The sequence below is a fragment of the Phlebotomus papatasi genome, chromosome 2 (genome assembly GCF_024763615.1).
Source record: "Phlebotomus papatasi isolate M1 chromosome 2, Ppap_2.1, whole genome shotgun sequence".
Classification (NCBI taxonomy): Eukaryota; Metazoa; Arthropoda; class Insecta; order Diptera; family Psychodidae; genus Phlebotomus; species Phlebotomus papatasi.
The window spans coordinates 37,164,218-37,190,936 of NC_077223.1; the positions used below are offsets into that span (position 1 = coordinate 37,164,218).

At 32.6% G+C, this 26,719-nt stretch overlaps 3 protein-coding genes across 5 annotated transcripts in view; 2 read left to right on the forward strand and 1 right to left on the reverse strand.

Annotated features, from left to right (window-relative positions):
- The window catches only part of LOC129804051 (protein Fe65 homolog), a 42,012-nt gene extending 31,105 nt beyond the window's left edge, over positions 1–10,907 (reverse strand). For all 3 annotated transcript variants that reach the window (XM_055851068.1, XM_055851067.1, XM_055851064.1), the window contains exon 1: positions 10,725–10,907. The gene's annotated coding sequence lies outside the window, so the exon portion shown is untranslated. The remainder of the gene's footprint in view (positions 1–10,724) is intronic.
- A 244-nt stretch (positions 10,908–11,151) lies between these two features.
- On the forward strand, positions 11,152–20,798 carry LOC129804057 (transcriptional adapter 3-B). The gene is made up of 3 exons (XM_055851076.1): positions 11,152–12,072; positions 19,524–19,923; positions 19,998–20,798. Exons 1-3 carry the CDS (start codon positions 11,300–11,302, stop codon positions 20,157–20,159), a joined length of 1,335 nt encoding a protein of 444 aa, XP_055707051.1. The 5' UTR covers positions 11,152–11,299; the 3' UTR covers positions 20,160–20,798.
- Positions 20,409–25,211, forward strand: LOC129800935 (pupal cuticle protein-like). Its single transcript, XM_055845679.1, has 2 exons — positions 20,409–20,423; positions 24,755–25,211. The coding sequence occupies exons 1-2, from the start codon at positions 20,409–20,411 to the stop codon at positions 25,082–25,084; spliced, it is 345 nt and encodes a 114-aa protein (XP_055701654.1). The 3' UTR covers positions 25,085–25,211.
- Positions 25,212–26,719: the final 1,508 nt, after the last annotated feature.

A 26,719-nucleotide genomic window follows, 5' to 3' on the forward strand; every position in this document is an offset into this window, starting at 1 on the left:
AAAAAAATACTAGAAAAAATATGAAAAATCATAAAAATGAGTATTGATTCAAATTCAACAAATTTTTATGTAAAGTACACTTTTGTGTAAAAAATCTAGCCAATGAAAAAGTTGTACACAAAAAAGCTCTTTTTGTGTAAAACTATGCACGAATTCATACGATTGTACGTATTTCATACATTACACAATTTGACTACACCCATTTCACATATTAGATGATTGAGGAAAAATACACAAAAGTTACACAAAAATTACACGTTTGTGTAACATTGCAGGAATGATTTTGTGAAAACTTTGTGTAATTACCGACTTTTCCATACTGTGTGATTTTATTTATTTTTATTTTATTTATTTTTTTAATTCAAAATACACAGTTTCGATTTAATAATAAAATAATATTCAGAAACTTAGAGTCCGAGAATAATAATTATTCTTGGACTTAATATGAAATAATCCATATTTCAACGTCATATATAATATCAATTGATTGATTACTTTTATATAGATCATGCATTATTCAACACTTCTACTTGATATAACAAATACTTAATTAGGTCCTCTAAATACGGTTCTGTTGGACTAAAAGGCGGCGTCAATTTATTGATTTGCAAACCCTCTCGCTCACTTATTCATCTCTGTACATAGGAAAATATTAACCGAAAGAGAAAGCAACGAAAACGAATATCAAACAATATGTCTCTCTCTCAACAACCTTAGAACATCAGAACAAGTGTGTCCTTTGAACTATCCTTTTTTCCCAATGTAGTCTCTCTTGTTCGTCTCTTTCTGACCTTTCAAAAGTTTTGCTTTTAACAGTGTATCGAAAGGATTACAGCGTTGGCGCAGTGAGAAATTCTGAGAACGTGTTGAGTTTTAAATAAATGGCTATGTACCAAAGTTGTGCATCAGACAAACTGCTTGTTTCATTAGCTATTTCAGTTACGTATGAAAGGATCAATTTTTTTTTGTTGAAGTTGCATCCATTGCATCCTTTCTATCAGGAGTGCAACATTGTCTTCTTCACACAACTCATCATGCATTTACAATAGCAAAATGTTATGAAATAAAGGTAAATCCTGGCCTAATCCACATTCGTTGCTATTTATAAGGGAAACAGATTATAAATTGTTTATTCAAACTTGTCTTTAATAGTGGATTAGTGCCTTTTAAAAAATCCTGCTAGAGCTTTACTATTGGAATTTATTTGGACTTTTAGCTTTGCTCATGTTTATGGATACAGAATAATTTGGTAGAAAGAAATATACCTAAATGTTTGAACTTATACATTAAAAATAAAGTATAGCAAAGAAAAATTTTCCACGTAAACTGACTTAACCATATTTATTTGAGCCTATATACAAGTTAACTATCGATTGAAGTTGGTTTATGAATCATCTCTAAAGCTGCATAAAGTAGTTGGAAAATACGTTTAAATGCCTAGCAATAGAGATTGCCGAGAAGGCAAAGTTTTTAAGCTTTGCGCAATATTCGAACTTGTCCGAACTCAAAGACCTTTCCAAAGAGTCCTAAATGTCCCTAATCGGTTGAGAAAAGCGCTCTCTATGAGCTGTTCAAATTTTGTTTTTGAAAAATTGTTAGGAGAGAAAAGATTATAAAAATAAAAATGTGTATAAAAAGGGGGAGGTAGATAATAATGGAAAAAAGAAAAACGAGCAGTAAAAAATTAAAAATGAGCAGTATAATATTTAATTATGGTCAGTAAAAAACTTAAATCTTTACAAAAATGGCTCAAATTTATATATTTAACATTTAAAATTGTTGCAGATAGAATGAAAAGCCTTTATGTACTAATCTATGTTCTATTTTATTTACTGCCCTCTATTTTCTATTTCAAATTTTTTTGTTACTGCTCATTTATACAATTCCGATAATAATTAAGTGAAAATTCCCCAGGGCCAACTGGTGAAAGGTTTCCTTTAAGACCCTAATTCATTATCTGTAGCCGTTTGACCTCTTATTATCTCATCGGACAGATGGAAAGGACGGACTGAAATATCTCAAAAATACACTCTCAGAAAAGTTTAGACGTGATTACTAATGAAAATTAGTTGTTCGGGCGATTATTATCAAATCTATTTAAAATAGTTCTTATATTAAGAATATAAGACAATATTTACGTGGATAAGTTGCGGCAATTATTTCATAATGCTTTCATACAATTATATTTGTTTGTGTTAATTAAATGAAATCATTATCCCAACTAATATTGGTCACTAATTCCTTTTAGTTCTCACAACCAATGTAAATAGATGGGCCTATATTTTCATAAAGTTATGACTACTTTTCCAATAGTAAAGAGTGGTTTTTATTAGGTGAGATTCTTAACAATCTCACCTACTATAATCCTAATTTTAGTAATGCGTTGAAGCTCTTTCGAATTTTAAGCAACTAATAAGAAATATGCATCACAATGAATGCTATATAGTAACCACAACTAATATGATATAGTTATTACAGCCAATAAGATGGGTATCAACCCCATTTATTTAGTAATTGGAACTAATATGTTATAGTACCCATTACTATTTTGATTTAGTTGTGATAACTAAATGAAAAGGATACTTTAACTAACTGTGGTCAACTATTTCATTTAGTTACCCAAACTAAATATATAGTTGGGTCTATATTTACTATATTTTATAGTTCTAATAACTGCATATGAGCTTGTACGAACTAATTTTTTCTAAGAGTGTAGACATTTTACACGAACTGTTCACAAATTGGATATGGCATCCAGTGAAGAATCCTATTGCGGAAATCCCACTCAAACAATAAAACATATCCTGGAAGAATGTCTATCTCGTTGAGTGAAAGAATTAGTGTCTTGAGCAAAGTGACAGGTCAAGCCATGTTCTGGATACAAAATCTTAACGTTTGTAATATAAATTCTGATTTTATATTTTTCTGCATGATCCTCAATAATTTTACCCCTACTATACGATATTATACATGTGACCAAATTACACAATTGCTCAATTTTTATTGATAATTTTGTCTGTGACAAGATTTTTGAAAAGAAATTTAATGTAGCTAAAAATAGGTTAAAAAATAGCTAAATGCAGTGCCCGTTTTGTTATTCGGATGATTGGGAAACAAAATGACAGATGTCCGCTTCGTTATCCAGATGGATTTTTTAGATATGTTCAACATCTCGAACATATAATACAAGATTTTCTTTTGATTTTTTTTGTAGAATTAAAATGAAAGTTTTAATGACGATTAAAAAGACATAATTAGAGAATTCTATGCTATTATTATACTTAATTTATTAAACAAAAACATCCCAGGATAATTCATTTTCATTACTGAACAGATATGCATACATAACCTCAAAATTATTTTAAATGTAATCGTCGAGAACTCGTCCGGATTACGCCGATCTGGATTAGAGAGCCGGCACTGTATTCCGCATTAATTTGCTTAGTGTCCGCAGGGAGATTTATTTTCTCTATCATCAGCCTCAAACGCTGATATGATCATTCCAATTTTCATACAATTTATTAGCATTTTTTACAAGAACTTCTAAACACTTAACAAAAATAAGCTAAAATGCCTGTTTTTCAGCCTTGAGGTTAGCTGGATAATCTTAATGGTTAATCTTAATATATGTTCATCTCTTTCTCTCAAATGAAAATTGAATTTTCAATTTCAATTTTCGTTTGACAGAAAGAGTCAGCTATATCTAATTTCAGTTTGAAAGAGTAAGAGTTAAAATTTGAATCGATTGAATTTCACTGAATTGAAAAGTGTGTGGTAGCGCCATAAAATTTGAAATTAGGAATATCAAGCGTAAAACGAATTTCACGAATTTAGATTGAATTCCTATTGGCGCTGGCGCACCTTTTCAATTGAGTGAAATTCAATCGATTGAAATTTTACTTCTTACTCTTTCAAACTAAAATAAGATATATTTGTCTCGTTCTGTCAAATGAAAATTGGAATTTCAATTTCAACTTTCATTTGACAGAAAGGGACAGCTACATCTGATTTTAATTTGAAAGAGAAAGAGGTAAAATTTCAATTTATTGAATTTCACTCAATTGAAAAGGTGTGCCAGCGGCATATAATTTGAAATTTAAAAAAAAAGTATAGGCATAGAATAATTTTTAAAATGATCCCGTACAGAAGTCTAAAATCCTAATTCGCTTCTGGATAAACAAAATCTGCTTTTGCGGCAAATTAATTATTTTTTTTAGTAATGACTAATATGTTGAAGGGTTCAAATTCAAAATAAATAGAGCAATAAACATTAAAGTTATGGTCAATTACAATTAATGGGCTTCATATGAACAGTTTTCATGGAAAAGCTAATATTTTTCTCATTTTCCCTATGTTTTCTATCATCAAAAAGTTATATTTAATTAGACATTGCTACTATTGTGCTATTGATTTTGGAAAATATGTAGCACGTAAAAAGTATATAAAACTCGAATTTTTTAATCAAACTTAAAATGAGACGCTCAGAGAAAAATCAACATTTTTCCATATTAAAATATCACACTCATGCTCCTTGAGAGATACATATATTCATTGTTTTCTCTTTTTTTCGAAGTATAAATTTTCTATATGCTTACAGTAGACTAGATCTAATCTAATCTACAGTAAATTTTATACCATGTATTAATAATAAAATATATTTAGAAAATTTTGGAAAATTTAATTGTTAATATTGTCAATTGTGTCAGGATTCTTGTAGGGGGAGGCTTTGATGTTTCGCACATACGCTACCATCGGACACTTCGAATTTCTCCGGTATTACTTTATAACTTTCACTGATGGCTATATATTTTAGTAGCTAGTCTTAAATCACACCTTTCCTGAAAAAATTGGGAGTCTAATCCTTTTCCCCTAGTTTTAGGAAACAAAAATTAAAAACAGGTCCAAAACTGTAATTTTGCTGTGCAATATTTCATACGATTGTGCAGAATTAATATCACTTTTCTGAAAAACTACTATCACAGAGGGTAGAAGGGTTATTAGGAATCAGATTTAAGTAAAAATCTTTTAGGCTGAACAGGCACTTTTTGTGGGTGGAACAAAATTCACAAATTTGACTCAGATTCATCGATCGCACATAGAAGACTGCTTCTTTCAGACATTTTCCAGGAAACTTCATTTTAGATACGATCCCTCATATTCACATCTATTGTAATCTACCGATTTAATCTACCACTAAAAAATAAAACTTACAAAAATTAAAGTTGATAAACAAGAAGTAATTTGACTCAAATAGGTTGCAGTTGAGTAATTATTAAGCAATTTTGCATTTCTTTGATATAAAAATATTTTTCAAGCTTGCACAAACTGAATGTGCAATGAAAGAATCACATCTGCAATAAGCTCATACAGTTTACAACTGGTTTTTGACAATCTTTGACATAACCTCACTATTGTGTTGTTTTGCATGACAAAGAAAAGAAATTGTCCGTAAGAAGATGTTTTGTGAAAATTTTAGCTTGTTCACCTGCTGAAGCTCAATATCTGTGCTAAATCCCGATTCCTGCAGCTGCAGGAACAGAGAAATCTTCAATGATGCGCATTCAAACGTTTTTGTGCATATCCGGCTCCGTGGAGGAATGGTGGAATCTTGTGTGGTCTTCTCGCTTGCAGAGTTTTAGTCAATTTTTAGCTTTAAAAACTTATTGATTCGTGTAAATTTGGTGATATTTGGACTTTTCAAGAAAGTATTCATCAGATTTAACCGTTTCCGGAGTGAAATTCTCGTAGAATCAAGCAAAAAAATGGTTTTTAATGTCAATAAAACATCTCTCAGAAAAGTTCCAAAAAAGTGATATTAAAATGTTTTATTCCTTATAAAAATGGTTTAATCAAGTAGATTAGAGTTCCCTTTAAACAATGATGTGCAACTTTTAGTGTCCGGTGCAAAATTTACGGTGAAAATGGGGTGTTCAATGATGGCGTGAATCGTGTGCGATAATAGAAACTTGATTCATCTATCGGACAAATCGCCATTAAATTTTCATTTTCCTCTGGAGGAAAATCTAAGGATTTCCTGGGATTTTGTTTGGTGGAATTATGAACCTTATAAGTAAGACATTTTTTTGGCATAGTTGGAGAATCCATACGGTTTGCATGGTAGTCAGAAAAAATCACTGAACTTGAACATCATTTTTGTGTGCGAAAGTTCAAAGCCTCCCCCTACTGACTTTCATGATTTTTCGTCAGGAGCTTTCGGTCATATTTCGTAATTCAATCATTTTTTTAATAACTTTATTTTTATTGACCCTAAAACATCTAAAATTAAAAGTGAAATTAGAAGTGCTTAAATTAAATTGTAAGTAAAATAAACCGAATTTTCTTCAATTTTTATTAGTTTAATACTTTACGAGGATAATAAAGTTTATGCATGACCAATCATTTCATCAGGTTTAGAATTAGGTAAGAAAATTCGCTTGTACGTGATATGTGTCTGTTCGGGTGTATACCAAAATCAATTTTTGCATCTTCTTCTTTCGACTGCATCAGAACAAAATTTGCCAATTTTCGTTTATGAATAAATATTGATGATATAAGAGTGATGACGGATGACTAATAAGCCAATAAATTAAATTAAATTAAATGTAAAATAAAAGATTATTCCCTTTTAACAAATTTGTTTTTTTTTTTCAAATTTGAAATATATTTTAACATTACATTCTCCATTTAAATTTTAAAAGAAAAAAAAATTCTTATTAATCTTATTGGAAGATCAGTAATATGAAAAAAAAACATTTTCTTATTGCTCCCCCTGTCTCAAAAAAAGAGCAAAAAAAACTCTATAAAACAATAACTGACGCTGAATCTCATGGGACAAGTTTAATAGTATTTTTTAAAAAGTACGTCCTATAGGCAGGACTAATTATTTTCGGAGTTTTAATTTTGCAAACCGCTTTTAATTTCAATTTCTTAAAATACCTGAGGAATTTCTAATTAGCAAACCATTAAAGGAAATTTTCCACTAATACGACTTGACTGAAGTCCATTTTCTTCTACCTTGAAGGGAAATATACTTTCGAGCTTCTTCCCAAAAGCTAATTTTGTGGATGTTCTCGGAAAAGCTTTGGTAAATAATTACAGGTATGTAATATTTTGTTATGCTTTGTTACTGATTCACGGGATTCTCGTTTACTGAAGGAAATATTTATTTTTATAATTTTTTTGAAGAAAATTTATTTTTCAACAACTTTACCGGACACAAATTTAATTTCTTAATGGAAAACGGCTTTTAAATGTAATACTGCATTTTTTAAGTTTTCCAAATACCGTTGCGATCACCGAGTGGTTACCATCACTGTTAGAAAAGAATAAGAAAAAATCGGAACGAAGATTGAGGTTTTGATGAGTTAAACAGTTCTTCTCTTGAACCAGAACCACCAAAAGGTTTGGAACTAAGGAAAACAGCCATGACAAAAACCAACACAGAGAAAAGTCGATAATGCAAAAGCACATAAGAGCAGTCATGTTCTAAAAATATAAATGCTCAGGAGAAAAATTTCCCCTTTTTAGTTTTTCATAACAAAATTTTTAAGCTTTAGTCTAATTGGTAATCCATAAGTAAACTCGAATTCCTGTTCCTCAAAAAATGTATGGATTGCACGAGTTCTCTGAAAATTTGTATCAGTTGCCCAGGTTCCTTTTAAAAATGAATGAGTATCCCTGATTTCTATAAAAATTGTATAGATTCCCTTGGTTTCTTGTAAAAATGAATGGGCTCCCCTGGTTTCCTGAAAGCTTGTAACGGTGTATAGAGACACCTGTAAAATATACGGGTCCCCCAGGTACCCTGAAAGAAATCTATGGGTTCCGATTGCCTTGAAAAATTAGATAGGTTCCCCGGGTTCCTTAAAACAAAGACATGGATTCCCCTGAAAAAATGTAAAGGTTCCCCTGGTTCCGTGAAATAAAAACTACAATGGGTGTGATTATGAAAGAATCACACATAAAAAATGTATGGGTGCTCCGGATTGTCTAAAAAATGCAGGGGCCCATCAAGCCTAAAAAAAAGTGAAGCTATTTTTCACTTTTTCTTGTAAAAATTTTGCAGATATTGCACCGCGACTTAAACAAATTTGCTCGTAGTTCTTGTATTATTTCGGCGAACATTATGAAATATGTATTTTAAGATATCTTTTAATTCACGATTTCGAAATATATTAGACGGATTAGCCAATTCTCTTTAGGAAAAAACTTGCCAATAGTCTTCAGTGTTTCTATGCAAAACCGTATGGAAAAATGAATGTCGATAGGCCCCTGAAAAAATGTGTGGATCCTACGAATTCCCAGAAGAATTGCATGAGTTTTCCGTGTTCCCTGAAATATAATAGGTTCTTCTGGTTTCTTGAATAATGCGTGTTTTCGAAATGAGTAATCATGCTATTTCAATGAGAAATGAAAATGTTTTTTTTTAGCTCTTCACTGTTCTCAAGCGCTTCTGCATTATCGACTTTTCTTTCTTTCTGTTCCTGCGTTTCGACTGTTTTCCCCATTCTCCCCGTGATCTAAAACCATCAATCAGCAGTAATAGAAACCAAGCCAGTAAAATCGGGAATAAAGTACTTCAAAATAGTAAAGTGCTATGTTCTCAAGTAGAGGAGACTGGGGCAATACTTGTCAAAACGCATATTTAATTCTTTCACGAGCTCTGAGAAAACTTCAACGTTTTATAATGAGCATATTCTTATAGGAAATTTACTGCTCTACAAGATTGCAGAAGACAATTTTCCTCTATCTCGAAAGAAATGTGATTTTCGAATCATTTTCTAAAAGTCGATTTTGTGGAGATTCTCAAAATTGCTGGGGCAAATTGTCAGTCTTGGGATAATTTGTGACGTTTTACTCTCGCAAACGTTAAAAATATCAAATAGACATATTTTTATAGGAAATTTATTCCTCTACAACTTTGTCGAAGATAATTTTTCTCTATCTTAACGAGAAATGTACTTAAATTGAGCTAATCAGTATTGATATTTTCTGTAAGCCAAATATTCCAAAAATAGGGCTCAAAATTTCATTATTTTTTATTTTACATAATCCTTCCTCGAATCCCTTGAAACTTTGTAGGTTTAAGAAGATTCATAAAGGTTATTTATTATAAAGGTTATTTTATTTTAGAAAATAGTGAATATTGAAATTTTCGTTTTGAGAAATTTTGGGCCAGTCTCCCCTGCTTATACATAATTGATTACTCTTTGTAATGGTTCCTGTCACGACTGTTTGATTTTTTTTTTTTTTTGAAACACGACGTAGGATTGAAAAAAACAGTCGAGACAAGGACCAATACAAAGGCAAGTCAATAATGCAGAAACACTTGAGAATATTCGGTATTGGGGTATTGGGACTGAAAATGACAGATAAAAACCATGAAAAAATGAGAATTTTTTTTTTATATTTTCGTGTTTCACTACTGTTACCCGAATATCGGAAAAGTCTATGTATTTCAGTGAAAAATGAGAAGAGGAAATCTCTCCCGAATATTTTTTTAGCACATGACTGTTCTTAAGTGCTTCTGTGTTATCGACTTTTCTTTGTGTTGGTTCCTGCTTGACTGTTTTCTCCAGTCTCGACAAGTTCTAAAACTCCCAACAGTCGTGGCAAGAACCAACAGAAAAGAGTCGATTACGAGTAGCACTTGAGTTCTAAAAAAAATGTTTAGTGTTGGAATAGCACCAATATGGTGATATTCCAATAAAAAATGAATAATGGGGATTCCTTCTCCTGGAGCACTTTTGATCTCTCCCGCTCCCGCGTGTGTTTCAATGCTGTCACTGGAATATCGGAGTGGTCTGTGTATAAGGCAAGGTCAGGTGACATTCTTAACAATTTCAGTGAAAATTGACAAGAGGAAATCTCTTTCGCGAACATTTTTTGGTACAAAACTGCTCTCATGTGCTTCTGTGTTATCGACTTTTCTGTGTATTAGTTCTTGTCATGACTGTTTTCTCGTTGTGTTCTAAAACCACTAAATAGTCGTGACAAAAACCAACACAGAGAAAAATCAATCATGCACAGTCAGTCGTGTACAAAAACAATTTTCAAGAGAAAGATTTCACCTTTTTATTTTTTTTTTATTGGAATAGTGCCATTATCATTATCCTTTGCTTTGAGCTGTATTATGAAATCTAAATTTTTCAAACTTTTGGCTTGTTACATTTTGCCCCACATTCCTGTATTACTTTCTCATCAGTTTCTTCTTAATTCAAGCAATAAAGCAATAAAACCCTTTTATCTAAGAGCATATCACGAATGGAATCTGCCTCTCATTTATTTACCAGACTTTTTTTTTCTAGAAGTAAACAAGTAATAAATTTCCTTTTGGATCTCTTGCAGAAAAAAAAACAGACCAATAAACTATGCATCAGCATTGCTAGTGATTCCGTTAATTACATACATATTTGGCAATCGATGAAAGTAATTACTGGACATCCTTCTTTTCCTTCCCGTGGACGTGAGGAAAATTCCAAGTAATTTTTGCTACTTCTTTGGATTCATTTTATTTCTCAATTATTAGCAAACCGTAGGAGAGAGCTTTATTTGGGAAAAAAATTCCTGTGAATTTTCACTTCAATTGCGCACAGTGAAATGTATAAAATTTTCTTTACTTGGAGAAACAGACGAGGCAATAATAAAAATCGATATCCGTGGAAAAATTTTCCTCTTTCATATTCAATTTTTCCGACATTTCCCTAAGAATTTCTTCTACTCACCCTAAATTTCTGCAAGATGATCCTTCATGTAGAATAGGATTGTAATGATGATGTAGGAAAATGCACAAATTAGGCGGAAATATCCGAATATAATGAATGGGATAAAGTTCTATGGCAAAAAATTCTCAAGAGGACTTCTTTGACACTTGCCCAGCAGAGGAAATGTCTGAAAAGACAAGAAGAATTTGTCCGCGAACTTCGCGTGAATCGCTAGAATTATTAAATTCAGTTGGGAATGTCCCAGGACATGTTTGTCGAGTCCTAGGACAAAGTAAGGGATATTCGCAGTATATTTAGTTATAGGGGCAATAATTGGTGAGAGCCATCTACCGTCTGGTAGATTTATTGAAATTCTGGTCTAAAAACGTCGTATAATTTGAAATTAATACCGTTTTTTCTCGTTTTTCTAAACTTTTCTATACAAAAACATAACCCCACTTTTTAGGTGGATTTATGGGATTTGACAGCTGTGAAGTGGAAATTTTTGTGTTTTTATGTAAAAATCTGCAATTTTTCCCCCATAAATACGTGTTTATCTGCATTATTTGAACATTATAGTCCCTGTGGGAGAAGTCATGCTAGGCAAAAACGGTGCATCTACATCAAAGGGGCGTACTCTATGTGGAAAGTCAATTTCAATACCATCGCCTGATTCTACCGGATGCACTTCACTGCCTCATATTAAGACCCAAGATCTTCTAAAATTACACGCTGCCCTTGGAAGACCCCAAGATTCCTACCTTCCGACCGAGGATTTGGACAGTATTCAGTTGGAATTGGAGAATCTGCTGTCAACCGTAGCCCTGAGGTTCCGATACCTCAAAGCCGAGTACGAGACACTGGACAAAGTGGAAGATCGTCGAGAGAAGAAGGGGAAGTTCATGGAGAAGGCTCCGGCATCACCGGGGAAGCGCAAGAAGTTAGAGGAAAAGAACAAACGTGATGGTCCCAGCAAGATGTTTGGCGGTCAATCGAAGATATCCAAATTGAAGCCACATCAGGTGAATTCACCTGCTCCATCCCAGCACACGGACGACAGCATGGATGCTGTATTGCAGTTCCATGGAAACCTCAAGGATAATCCCAAATTATCATTGCCACGCAATGACACGCCAAATAAATTTTGGCTCTCAGTGGAACCCTACTGTATGCCCCTCACGCACGAAGATATTCGCTTACTGGACAATCTCATTGAGGAATATTCGGACAATTTGATTCCCCCAATTCCAGAACTTGGGCCACATTTCACCGAACAGTGGTCCATTGATGACATAAAGGATGAACATTTCAACAAGGGAAAATCGAGAATGGGATCAGCAGGACTTGTGAAGAAAAGCGAAAGGCCAATGTAAGTACATCTTCATCTTGAAACATTTTAAGTTGCGTGAAACATGTTTTGGTAACTTCAAGAATTAGAAACTTTGTTGAAACATGCAATATTGCAAGAAAATTGAAATAAAAAATCACTAAAGAGCAATCATTTAAAAAAAAATAGAAAATTATATCTTCACATTTATTTAAGAAAAAATGAAGAAACAAAAACTTATTGAGGAATTTTAGATATTGTAGAATCTTATTAACTCTTTCCGGACCGCAGCATATGCTGCAAGACAAATGCGCCATTTTTTAACTCTTTCCGGACCGCAGCATATGCTGCAAGACAAATGCGCCATTTTTTAATCAAAAATATCTAAGCTCAGGAATTAATTGAGGTCCTACAAAACATATCTTATATTTGGACATCCTTATACTTTGTAATCATCCACAAGAATCGGGTTTTTATCAGTTCTGAATAATTGAAAAACACTGTTTTTCACTGAATATTCATATGCTGCTTTGGGTACTCAGAGTCCCAAAAGAGACGAATCAAAAATATCTAAGCTCAGGATTAATTGAGGTCCTACAAAACATATCTTATATTTGGACATCCTTATAGTTAGTAATCATCCACAAGAATCGGAATTTTATCAGTCCTGAATAATTAAAAAACATTGTTTTTCACTGAATATTCATATGCTGCTTTGGGTACTCAGAGTCCCAAAAGAGACGAAAGAGTTAAAAATGCCCCTTCGGTTTTTTACTCACATTATTTCCTTCAGAATTTTGAGAAATTATCCGTTTTATGGCAACATCGCAGAACTAAGAATAAACAATTCCGACATCAAACAAAACTTAAGGATTTCTAAGATTTATTAGAAATAAAAAGCAATGCGGAACAATTATCTTCCAGATGGGCGCTTTAAAAAAAGCAATTATACTTTTTATTATGTTTTTTTAACATCCCAGACCAAATTATTAAAAAAAAAAATAAGAACAATAAAGCCCTCTATCTTGAAAAAATAAGCAAAGGGTTACCGCTTTGCGAGGAACTCAACTTCGTAAGTAATGACAAAAATAATGTCTAAAAATTGGTTTCGCATCAATTCTTTTTGGACCGTAAAATATCCTCTCCTAATGGTCAAAAAATTACTCCTGTTTGGAATCTTAAAAATTAGTCGCATTCGCGTCGAATATTAGTCAGAGCATTATACTCAAAATTTAGTTAGGAATACATTAGTTATTTTATAGGTTTAAAATTTACTCTAATATGAAGTAATAAAAACGACTCCAAGGGACGGTCCTTTTCCGTACGAAAAAATGACGCGCCAAAAACAGTGCACTTACCATCCTTCTCTACCGCATATGTACGAAATGGACGTACGTACTCTCAATGTAGAAGTCAAATGCAATTCAACATTTTATAGGCTTATCAGTAGTGTTCAACTTGATTTGCTCTTTAGAATTTAGAAATTTCAGAAGTTGAATATGGCATTGAATAAACGAGCAGTAAAAAGTCAAATTTGGTCAGCAAAAAATTCGAAATGATCAGTAAAAAATAAAAAAAAATGGTCAGTAAAAAATTAAAAAGGCAGCAAATAGTTTTAAAATATCAGTAAAAAATTAAAAAAGAGCAGTACTTTATTAAAAGCGGTCAGTAAAAAATGAAAAGTGGTAAGCAAAAAATTCAACATGATCAGTAAAAAGTAAAAAGTGATCAGTGAAAAATAAAATATGATCAGTAAAAAGTAAAAGATGATCAATAAAAAACAAAAAGTGGTCAGTAAAAAACAAAAAGTGGTCAGTAAAAAATTTAAAATGAGCAGTAAAAATATTGAATTTGGTCAGCAAAAAATAAAAAATGAGCAGTAAAAAATAAAAATTGGTCAGCAAAAAATTTAAAACGAGCAGTAGAAATATTGGAGATGATCAGTAAAAAGTTAAAAAGTGATCAGCAAAGAATTAAAAATGAGCAGTAAAAAGTAAAAAATGGTAAATAAAAAACAAAAATTGGTCAGCAAAAAATTAAAAAGTGATCCGTGAAAAATAAAATATGGTCATTAAAAAATTAAAAATGAGCAGTAAAAAATAAAATTTGATCAGTGGAAAATCAAAAGTGGTCAGTAGAAAATAAAAAGTGGACAGTAAAAAATTAAAAATGGTCAGTAAAAAGATTAAAAATGAGCAGTAAAAAATAAAATTTGATCAGTAGAAAATAAAATGTTATCAATAGAAAATAAAAAGTGGTCAGTTAAAAATTTAAAATGAGCAGTAGAAAATAAAATTTGATTAGTAGAAAATAAAGTGGTCAGCAAAAAGTTCAATAAAAAACAAGAAGTGGTCAACAAGAAATTGAAAAGGGACAGATAATCCTAATCGGCTTATGTAGGTGAGATTCTTAACGTGAGCTAACTCGGAGTGCATGCAAATTCGATTTGATGCTGAAGTAGGGAGACGCCATTCAGTTATCTTGAATCAAATTCGTGAAATTATACAAGTTTTGTATTAAAACCAAAATATAAAGGATTTGGATGAACTGACAGAAAAGTGTTATATGGGTGAAATGTAGACCAGAATGTTCTCTATAATTTTGCCGTAGAACTTGAACTCATCGACTACTCAGAAGCCAAGATAAGCGAGGTTTTTTGTTTCTTAACTCGTTTTTTTCATCCAGAGTGCCCCAAGTAGTCATTTGTTGAACTTCAACTATATCAAAGAATTGTTGTATTTTGCGGGACTTTCCATTTAAACCCCTATTTTAAGTGTCTCGGTGGAGTAGAGGCAGTCAAATTGGCATCTGAGTGATTTCAAAGCGTTATTATTGGAAAAATCAATTTTTTCACACTTAAACGGAAAAATCGGAGTGATAGCGTAGTCTGAGCGGAAAATGATGTATGGACGAAATGTAGAGACAAATGTGCTCTACAATTATGTTGAAGTAATCATTAAAATCGGTTCAGCGACAGTCGAGATAATTGAGGTTATGTGATATTGAAATTGGTTTTTCGACTGTGGCGCCCCTGGTGTTGGTCCCACGAAGTTCAAATATTCTAGAAAGTTGTAGCATTTGGTGAGATCTTTCGTTTAAGCCCTCATTCATCAAAATCGGTCACATAGAACCGGAGATATGATTTTTTGAATTTCGTGAACTTTGACCCGTCATATCTCCGGTTCTATTGAAACCACAGCGCACATACGCACCATTTTGGAAACGTCCTAGACTGGACTACAACATACTAAAATTTCATTAACTTGCACAATGCCGTTTTTGAGAAAAGTGACTTTGAATTTCGATGAATTTTGACGCTATCACAGCGCCACCTGTGGTGACTTTTTGAACTTCCATCTGAAAGTGCTCATCGAGACGAAACCAAAAAGGTAAAATTTAGGCCGCTATGTTAATTAGAACCGGAGATAGAGGCCGGTCAATGTTCGAACTTTGACCCCTTATAGCTCGGGTCAGGGGTTTTAGATCGACTTAAGGTTTTTTTTGTTTGATAGGTATAATCAACGGCTACAACATACTAAATTTTCAGCCCGATGCACAATAAAATTTTTGAGTTATTTAACTTTTAAGATTTAAAAATTTTCTTTTTAAAAAAAGCGCCCCTAGCGGTGGTTTTATGAACTTGCGATGTTAGAAGGGGAAGTGGCATTTCACGAGATCTTTCCAAAAAGCCCTCACTTTTTAAATTCTGACAATTAGAACCGGAGTTATGGCCATTTTAAGAAATTTTTTTTGGACCCTTATAGCTCGGGTTAGGGGGGTTGGGGGACCTTACGTTTGGTATTGATGGAAAGCTCTAAGGCCCAGCTATAACATACTAAAATTTGAGTCCGCTGAATGCCATAGGGGCGGAGCTATTGAGAAAACAAAAAACGGGGGGTCTTCAAAATGGCGGAAGGAGGGGTGGGGGGTAGGGGTCAATGCACCAAGTTGCAATTTTCACCCGATATATAACCTTTGCCGAAAACCGCAAGTCGATATCTTTTTTAGTTTAGGAGCTATTAAGCTCCAAAGAGCGGCCGGCCGGCCGGCCGGCCGGGAACGTAACTTAGCCACATATATATTCGGAATCAGGAAGTGGCGAAACACATTTTGGCCAAATTTGAGGTCGATCGGACGACATGAAATTTTGTTAGGATTATAGTAGGTGAGATTGTTAAGAATCTCACCTAATATTTAATTCAGTAAAAAATTGGTCAGCAAAAATTGAAAATGTGCAGTAAAAAATAAAATGTGGCCAGAAAAGATAAAAAATAGACAATAAAAAATAAAAAGTGGTCAGGAAAAAATTAAAAATGAGCAGTAATTTTCTTCATTTTCAAGTGAAATTTCGCACATCTTGAGCCTAAAGGAGACTTTAATAAGGTGTAAAGTATGAGGCCTCTCTCTCTCATAGTTTCCAAGGGTTTGCGGAATCTTTGTTTTTTTCCATTTTGTTTTTTTCCAATTTGTCTTTGGAATCTTAGTCTTCGGTAACCTTTGTTTTTTGGAAACAAAAAATAAAGGTTTCGTCCTTCAGGGCAAAAGGAAATTTTCTGTGTTTTGGGAAATTTTTAGTTTCGTTTTTTGGGGCAAAGGGAAATTTTCTGTGTTTTGGAAAGTTATCAGTATCGTCTGTCGGGGCAAAGGGAAATTTTGTTTTGGCAAATTTTTAGTTTCGTTATTTAGAGAAAAGGGAAATTTTCTGTTTTTTGGGAACTTACCAGTATCATCTGTCGGGGCAAAGGGAAATTTTCTATTTCGGGAAATTTTTAGTTTCATTATTTAGGGCAAAGGGAAATTTTCTGTTTTTTGGGAAATTTTTAGTTTCATCCTTTGGGACAAAGGTGTTTTAGGAAGTTAACAGTATCGCCTGTCGGGATAAAGGGAAATTTTCTGCTTTTGAGAGGTTTTTAGTTTCGTCCGTCAGGCCAAAGGGAAATTTTCTGTGTTTTGGGAAATTTTTAGTGTCGTCCTTTGGGCAAAGGAAAATTTTCTGTATTTTGAGACATTTTTAGTGTCGTCCTTTGGGGCAAAGGGAAATTTTCTGTTTTGGGAAATTTTTAGTTTTTGTCATTTAGGGCAAAGAGAAATTTTCTGTATTTTGGGAAATTTTTAGTCTCGTCCTTTGGGACAAGGGTGTTTTGGGAAGTTAACAGTATCGCTTGTCAGGACGAAAGGAAATTTTCTGTTTTTGGGAGGTTTTTAGTTTCGTCCTTGAGGGCAAAGGGAAATGTTCTGTTTTGCGAAATTTTTAGTGTCGTCTTTTGGGGCAAAGGAAAATTTTCTGTGTTTTGGAAAGTTATCAATATCGTTTGTCGGGGCAAAAGGAAATTTATGTTTTTTGGAGATTTTTAGTTTCGTACTTTGGGGCAACGAAAAATTTACTACGCTTTGGGCAATTTTTAGTTTCGTCCTTTGGGACAAAGGGAAATTTTCTGTGTTTAGGGAAGTTATCAGTATCGTTTGTCGGGGCAAAAGGAAATAAACCTAAAAACTAAAACTAAGAACCTCCAGTTTCGTACTTTGGACAAAGGGAAATTCTCTATGGTTTGAGAAGTTTTTAGTTTCGTCCTTCGGGGAAAATGGAAATTTTGTGAGAAAAAGGAAATTTTTGGAAAGTTATAAAATATACTCGTGCAAAATGTATTACAGACAAAATTTATGAAAATTGTGAAAAATGTATGAAAGACAAGATTTCCAAAGACAAAGTTTTTTAAAAACAAAAGTTACCAAAGACAAAGATTCCAAAGAAAACACTGGGAAAAACAAAAGTGTAAAAAACAAAATGGAAAAAACGAAGATTCCCGATCCCGAAGGAAATGCACTTCTATAAGCTGGATTAGGATTATCACTGGCTTAATTCTTCGCTAACCAATTTATATTTTTTACTGACCAATTTTAATTTTTTACTGACCAATTTTAATTTTTTACTGACCACTCTTAATTTTTTACTGACCTTTTTTAATTTTTTGCTGACCACATTTCATATTTTACTGATCACTTTTAATTTTTTACTGGCCTTATTTAATTTTTTATTGTTTACTTTTAATTTTTTACTGACCAATTTTTATTTTCTACTTACCATTTTTGATTTTCTACTCGTCAAATTTTATTTTTTACTGACCATATTTTATATTTCACTGATCACTTTTAATTTTTTGCTAATCACTTTTTATTTTTTTACTGACCACTTTTTATTTTTTGCTGACCACTTTTGATTTTCTACTGATCAAATTTTATTTTTTACTGACCAATTTTTATTTTCTACTGCTCGTTTTTAATTTTTTACTGATTAATTTGTATTTTTTTACAGACCACTTTTAATTTTTTACTGACCACATTTAATTTTTTACTGTTCACTTTTAATTTTTTACTGACCTCTTTTAATTTTTTGCTGACCAATTTTTATTTTTTATTGACTACTTTTAATTTTTTACTGACCGATTTTTATTTTTTACTGACCACTTAATTTTTTACTGACCCGAATTTTATTTTTTACTAACCTCTTAATTTTTTGCTGATCAATTTTTATTTTTTACTGCTCATTTTTAATTTTTTACTGACCACTTTTTAATATTTCACTGATCAATACGAATATTTCTACTGATCATTTTTAATTTTTTGCTGACCACTTTTTTTACTGCTCATTTTTAATTTTTTACTGTTTCTTTTAAATTTTTTATTGCTGCTAATTTTTAATTTTTTGCTGATCAACTCGAATATTTTTACTGCTTATTTTTAATTTTTTACTGACCATATTTTCTTTCTACTGATCATTTTTAATTTTTTGCTAATTAATTTTTAATTTTTTACTGACCAACTCGAATATATCTACTGATCAACTCGAAGTTTTTACTGACCAAATTTAACTTTTTACAGACAAAATTTCACTTTTTACTGACAAAATTGAAAATTTTTGCTGATTATTTCGAATTATTTGCTGATCAAATTTGATTTTCTGCTGACCACTTTTGACTTTTTACTGACCATTTGTTTTTTGCCGTTGAATATTATGGTGCTGGCACACCTTTTCAATTCAGTGAAATTCAATCGATTGAAATTTTACCTCTCTTACTCTTTCAAATTGAAATTAGATATAGCTGTCTCTTTCTATCAAATGGAAATTAAAATTTTAATTTCATTTTCAATTTCAATTTTAATGGCGCTGGCACACCTTTTGAATTGAGTGAAATTCAATCGATTGAAATTTTACCTCTTACTCTTTCAAATTGAAATAAGATATGTTTGTCTCTTTCTGTCAAATAAAAATTGAAATTTCAATTTCAATTTCAATTCAAAATTTCATTTGAAAGAAAGAGACAGCTGTATATGATTTTAGTTTAAAAGAGTAAGAGATAAAATTTCAATCGATTGAATTTCACTCAATTGGAAAGGTGTGCCAGCGCCATTAGAATAAATGATTTATGTTTTTCTTCATTACAAATTGAAAAAGAGGTTGAAGTGATTTTTCTGTAACAACCATCTTGATTTAGGGGGGACAATGTAACAGGTCCATTGACTCAGAGACTTGTCTCTGCGCTGATGGAGGAGAATCTCATACCGGACAATGTGACAACGAGTGCAGAGAATAGCAATAGTGGTTCGGACAATACATCATCAGACTTTGCAAGCAATCGCAGTTCTTTGCCGCCACTGAAAAATGGCATTTGCATTGAGAGACGTGTTCGGAAGGAATTGATTGATCAGGGAATACTCGATCCGGATGATTTTCCGCGGGATGATGAAATCCTGTCGGAAATCAAGAGAGTCAGAACTGAATTGTCTGCCATAGCTGAGTATAATAGCAATGAGCTGAAGAAGTTGTATACGTTGGCCAAGGATGAAATGAGACGGTTGGAATTGAAGAGAAAATTGGATTCAGTTGATCAAGAGGTAATTTTTGAAGAAAAAAAATGAAAAATTTTCCGCGTTATTTGGTATATTTTTTTCGGCCCATTTTTTTGCAGATAATTGAAACGTACAAAAAAGTTGTTGCTGCCAAGCAAAAACGCAGAGAACTCACCAAGCAGGAGCGTGATGATATTTTCCGTTTGACAGAGGAGCAGAAAAAACTCTCTGATCAATTGGAAGCAATGCTTGCGCCTGGATTAAACAACACCGTCAATTAATAAGTTTATTCTGGGCTGCCAAAGTGACTAATAAAATATTTGAAGTTTTTTTTTTGTAATAATGCAATCATCCATGCTCACCTCAATACAAGAATATTATGTAGTTGGTATAAATATATCTAATAAAAGAAGACATAGACACTTTGAATGCATCTCTTTTGCCTTTATACCCACAGAGATGACCATTTGCAGATTACATTATGTAGATATTAAATAGTTGTCTCTATACTAGCACAGCATTCAACTGAAATGCTCTTTCTCAATGTAAGTGAAGGAGTTGCTTCTTTTTTTTTCTTCTTTATTCAATCACTATTAAGATGGACAAGGTTCCACACGAAAGAGACGCACCTTCTTCACCAATAAAAAAAGATGTAAATTAGCATAATTATGTGGCGCTGAAGTTGCATTAGATAATATTTTCTGTATAAAAAGTACCATCGCAGCGTGGATTTCTCTCAGTCTTCATCCAAGAGATTAGTGTGTTAGTTTTGATTTAAATAAATAAAATGGTAATAATTTTTGCATACAAAAAATTGTAATAAATATTCTAGATTTTTGTGTGAACAATTTTTTTTAGTATTAACCAGTGGAAGAAGGAATCTAAATGAATAAAATGAGATAATTTTAAATACTGAAAAATTACAAATGAATTTTTTATTGTGCTAATTTGGAATGAGCTCATACTTCGTCATTGAGAAAATTTTATGCATGAAATTCAGATAAGGCACGTCAAAAATAGCCCGAGATTTTCGGAACTGTTAAGGTAGTGATCAGTTTTTTTTCGTTTCAGAAGAACTTATACTAACAAAGTGGTCATCATATCGTGAAGCCCCTGTGTCTAATAGATTTTCAAACGAGATTACAATTTCTTAAATAGATCGTAAAAAATATTTGTGAAAAAAAAATAAAAATATAGTGAATGTGGCAAGAGTACGCGCTCCATGATGCAAGTGCTTCTAGTTCGGATTCCTTTTATATCATTAGAAATTTTTTTGACATTAAACTTAATATTTTATTCAGTGAAAACAATTCGATGAGGAGTGGACGTTCCAATAAGACTCGACACTGTTCATAAATCGCACGTTGACCTAAGAAATACCGAAGACCTCAAATTCGAGCATTTGGAACCGAAATATCATCCGACTTACAATCGGATACTAAAAATCGAGCATAATGCTCAACGCACAATAACTTTTGTTTTGTAAACATGTTTTCGAAGCTTCCTGTGAGAGGGAGTGAGATCTAGATCTAGTCATCTCGTTCACTCTCATAGACAGTTTCAAAAACATATTTACAAAACAGAAGTTATTGTGCGTTGGGCATAACAATGTTTGAAGAAATCTGACGATTTCTTGTTTATCTTCATATTAAGTTTACAAAGTTTTTATAAGTTTTACAAAAAAAGGGGTGGCAAAGCGTCCCAGGCTTTGCGAAATGCTCGAACTCGTAACTTAGATGCTATAGGGTAAAGTGGTACAAGTTGGACAGGGCTTTTTTTCTTGATAAATTTAGTACTTCATTTTTATTTGTATATTTTTAATGCTTTAGTTTTATAATTTGTTTCCTTGTGCTTAAAAACAAATTTTGTACTGTATTTATCAAGAAAAAAGCCATGTCCAACTTGTACCGGCGAATTGTCCAACTTGTAACACTATGTCCAACTTATATCACTTTACCCTACCTCAAAATTACTTTCGTATCATTTATCATTCACCGGTTTTCACTGGGGCATGACATTTCCTATGTTTCCCATATTATTCGATGTTTTCTGCCATTGTGGAATGAATTACCAAGAAATACAAATGCAAAATAAAAGCCAATTTAATTTAGAATCGGCAACCGAAAACCAGAAATTGGCAACCTACGTAGTTTTGAAGATATCCTGTAAGATATGTACGAAAACAGGAAAAAAATTACACTAAAACTGGTCGCATTTTTGAGAGCCAATGTCACCCCCATGGGTTTTCAACCGATTTGATGTGATTCATAAATCATTCAAAAGATCCACCAAAATTGTTTTAAAAGTAAATAGAATTGATTTTCTGATAAAAATTAGTTATCGGCTATGAAACGATTCATTACCGAATCAGAACCGATTGGAACCGGTTCAGTTTTATAGGAAGTTCCAAGACCTTTCCAACGAGCTCAAACATGACCCCATTTGCTTCATAAATGCGCTCTCTAGTGCCTTTTTAACTTTTGACCTTGAAAAACCATTAGTAGGAATGATTCAACGGTATTGTCGTATATAGACGAAAAAAATCGCACGACGCGTTTTCGAGCAATCCCAAAAAAACATGGTTTTGGAGGGGAGATGTGGGGGAAAATGGGGGGGGCATTTTAACGATCCTAGGGTCGACTTATGGGGGCGTCCTCCTTAGGTCCCAAGTCGCTATCTCTTACCGTTTGGCCTCTAGAGCTGGCGACAGTCGAACGGACAGACGGACAAACAGCGTGACGACATTTCTCAGTCAGAAATCGTCTGAAATGTGAAGATTTGTTGAAAAAAGTGGTCTCCGTAGGGTGGAAGGCGAAAATTTGGAGGAGGGGTTGTAAAAAAATCAAGGGATTATTATATACTGCTTTCTCCGTGGAGTTCGAGCAGTAAAAATTCTTAACGATATAAATAATAACAATAAAACTAAGAGGGACCATAGCAAATAATAGCGTACTGCTTCATTAAATAACCACAATCAAACTTGAAAAAATATCAACAAACTTTTATGAAATTTAACTATCGTCCGAATTAAAAGTAAGTACAGTAGACTCTCTCAAATTTGGGAAAATTTTTCAATGTTCTAAGTTAAATAACTCAAAAATTCCTTTGTGCATCGGGCTGAAATTTTAGTATGTTGTTGCCACAGATTATACCTATCAAACAAAAAAATACTTAAGTCGAACGATAAACTCTGATCTGACCCGAGGTATAAGGGGTCAAATTTCGAAAATTGACCGGCTTCTATCTCCGGTTCTAATTAACATTTTGAGCTAAATTTTGGGTTTTTGGTTTCGTCTCGATGAGCACTTTCAAATGGAAGTTCAGAAAGTCACCACAGCGTCAAAATTCATCAAAATTCAAACTCATTTTTCTCAAAAACTGTATTGTGCAAGTTAATCAAATTTTAGAGTGTTTTAGTCTAGTCTATGACGTTTCCAAAAAGTGGCATAAGTGCGCTGTGGCTATAATAAAACCGGAAATATGAGGGGTCAAAGTTCACGAAATTCAAAAAATCATATCTCCGGATCTATTTGACCGATTTTGACGTGAAGGCTCAAACGAAAGATCTCACAAAATGCTACAACTCTCTAAAACATTTGAACTTCGTGGGACCAACACCAGGGGCGCCACAGTCAAAAAACGAATTTCAATATCACATAACCTCAATTATCTCGACACGTGCTTAACCGATTTTGATGATTGGTGCGACATAATTTAGAGGACATTTGTGTCTACATTTCGTCCATACATCATTTGCCGCTCAGACTACGCTGTCTGTCACACTTAACCGGCAAAAGTGTGAAAAAATTTACTTTTCTCATAATAACGCTTTGAAACCACTCAGATGCCAATTTGACTGCTTCTACTCGACCAAGACACTTAAAATCGGGTTTTAAATGGAAAGTCTCACAAAATACAACAATTCTTTGATATAGTTGAAGTTCATCAAATGAACACTTGGGGCGCTCTGGTCGAAAAAACGAGTTCAGAAGCAAACAACATCGATTATCTCGGCTTCTGAGTAATCGATGAGATCAAGTTCTACGGCAAAATTATAGAGAACATTCTGATCTACATTTCACCCATATATCACTTTTCTGTCACTCCATCCAAATCTTTAATATTTTGGTTTAAATACAAAATTTGTATAATTTCACGAATGTGATTCAAGATAACTGAATGACGTCCCCCAATTTCAGCTCTAAATCGAATTTGCATGCATTCCGAGTTAGCTCACATTAAGAATCTCACCTACATAAGCCGGTTAGGATTATCTGTCCCTTTTTTTAATTTACGAAAAAAAAGTTGTAAAAAAATGATTTCTAGGATAATCAAGATCCAATAAAGTCGAAAAAACATCCATTCATCATTATCTCATTTAGTTTAGGCGATAGGTGACAAAATACAAACATTTTGTGAAACTTTTTGCATCTAAAATTCACATTTTAACTTTTTTCATTTTTTTAAAATAAAATACACAAAGTAGAACGACATATCTTTCAGTAAAAAATAAATTTATTTTAGTTAGATAATTTTAAAAAATAATTGCTTCCATTCTTATTTTTAGCTCGGAAACATATTCAGCGATTCTTTGTTTTCGTCTCTGTATCCTTCAAAATACTTAAAATAGTCTTCTAAATTTTTGTGGTATATTCTGGCATACCATCTATCTATTGATGCAAAAAACTTGTTTTCTTTTTGGCCTTATTGAGCAAAACTATTTTAACAGCAATAAATAAATATGACTGAATGAAGATGATATTTTGAGAATTACAATCATGAAGCGAATCTTCTGAAATTTCTCAAAACAAAAAATGCTTTTTCATTTATCATGCAGAAATAAATTCAATAAATAAGAAAATTATTTTAATTCTAGCATTTATTACTTGTATTCCTGGCACTTTTGGGATTAACCCTGGCTGGCCATCAAGTCCCAATTCTTAAACAGAGCCAGGAGATGAACCAGGGCCAATACAAGTATGCCTACGAGACTGACAATGGAATTGCTGGCCAGGAAATAGGTGAAGGTGGGAAGTTTGCAGCTGGCAATGGGCAGTGGGTTGCTGATGATGGAACGCATGTCTTTTATGAGTTTACAGCCGACAAGGATGGATATCGTGTTAAAGGATCACATGTACCAGAAATTCCTGAATACATTCAGCGAAGTCTCGATTATATTCGAGCACATCCTCCTAAAGAAATCTAATAAAACATTTATAAAACTTTTTGTAGTTGATTGCATCGCTAATGACATCGTTGGCTTTATTTCTGGCCATAAGCTTTACAGTTTCTGCCGCTTCTCTGTTCTCATGAAAGTGAAAAGGTTAAATGTCTAAAACGGATTTCATCACTAAATTTTGCTGAAGGTCACCAAGAATGTAAATTTCTATGGGTTTTCGCTTTTATTTCTTTTAGTCTTCTAACATCTATGTTGAATCACACGAACCGGCAAAAATTAAATCATCTTGATTATTTCAAGTTATTCATCAATCTCGTGGAGACCAATGAACTCGGTCAAATACTGAATAAGTATCGGAAACGGAAAGAAAATGACGCTTCAAATAAAATCATCCATTTACAATCTTCAAGGAAGGAACTCTTTGAAAGGACTTGCTAGAAAAATTATTTTTTTCACAAAGGCAGGAAAACAAGTTTATCGCTATGGTGTAAGAATGAGACCAAAAAACCACACCCCAAGAATCTTTGTTTTTTTTTTCTTATGTAGCAGTTTGGAACATGGTCCATATTGTCTGATTATTTTTTCTTTTAAACGGATGTCAAGTTTAATATCTTTCTCGTGTTAGAAGTTTCCCAACCATCCTTGAACTCGTGTGAAAACTTCTTAGGCAAGCTACTGTACAAGGGTAAAAACTTAAAATAAAAAGAACATTTTAGATGAAACAAACTTCGATACGATTTTTCTTTGTTTTAGTAGGAATTCTCCTATATAAAAAAATATTTATAATACATACCATCCGTATTAGTATTAGTTTTATTTCTACAAAAAAAAGTTTATCAATATCTTTTTTATATATTAAAAAGTTAAATTTATAACCACTGACTGACAAAATTGAAGGCTATGATATTTTCTTGATTTTGCTGGCATTGATTTACATATTCTTCCATAATTTTCAAAATTCAGATGCATAAAATACATGGATCATAAATACAATGCTTCTGATGATGATAATATAGCCTTTTTTAGAATCTTGTCTCATGTCTGTATATTTAAAAAAAAATATATATTAATTTAGTATATGTATTTAAGTCTGATAAAAAAACAACATTGATAGATTATGACCTCTACACGTTGTGATTTTCATGTCAAAATGGACCACTTTTTATGAGGTTTACGTTTATGTATGGACTTATGTTCTTACACAGAATTATTAAAAACAATTATTTTTCAAATAGTTACCTACTCTTGCTCCGCTTGGCAAAAAAAAGTATTCAAAGTTTGTGGACGAAGTTATGCACGAAAAGTTTGTTATCGTGACGATTTTGATAATATTTTCCCTCATTTCCTTTCCTGATTTTAATTCTGCTTGATAAATTCTTTTTTTAGATAGTTACATTATATAAATACATGATTTTTTAAAGGTTTAACACAAAGAATTTAAATTTTGTGATCGTTAAAAAAACGTGTTTGCTAACGTTTTCTGGCTATCCCTCAATACACTTTTTATTTCGTTTCACAATATTCACCTGTTAATCTATATCTATAAAGAGCTAACCCCAAAATATGAATACTCTATACGTTTTAAACAACCCCTGGTAAGTTGGACTTTTTATATGGAGCTATGGAGCTATTTGAAGCCAATTCCTAAATTGATCTCGGACT

Excerpts from the sequence above, each read along its gene's own strand:
- LOC129804057 (XM_055851076.1), top strand. The coding sequence starts at position 11,300 with ATGCTAGGCAAAAACGGTGCATCTACATCAAAGGGGCGTACTCTATGT. Across the intron at positions 12,073-19,523 it reads AAGAAAAGCGAAAGGCCAAT|GGGGGACAATGTAACAGGTC; the intron begins GTAAGTACATCT and ends ATCTTGATTTAG. Across the intron at positions 19,924-19,997 it reads TGGATTCAGTTGATCAAGAG|ATAATTGAAACGTACAAAAA; the intron begins GTAATTTTTGAA and ends ATTTTTTTGCAG.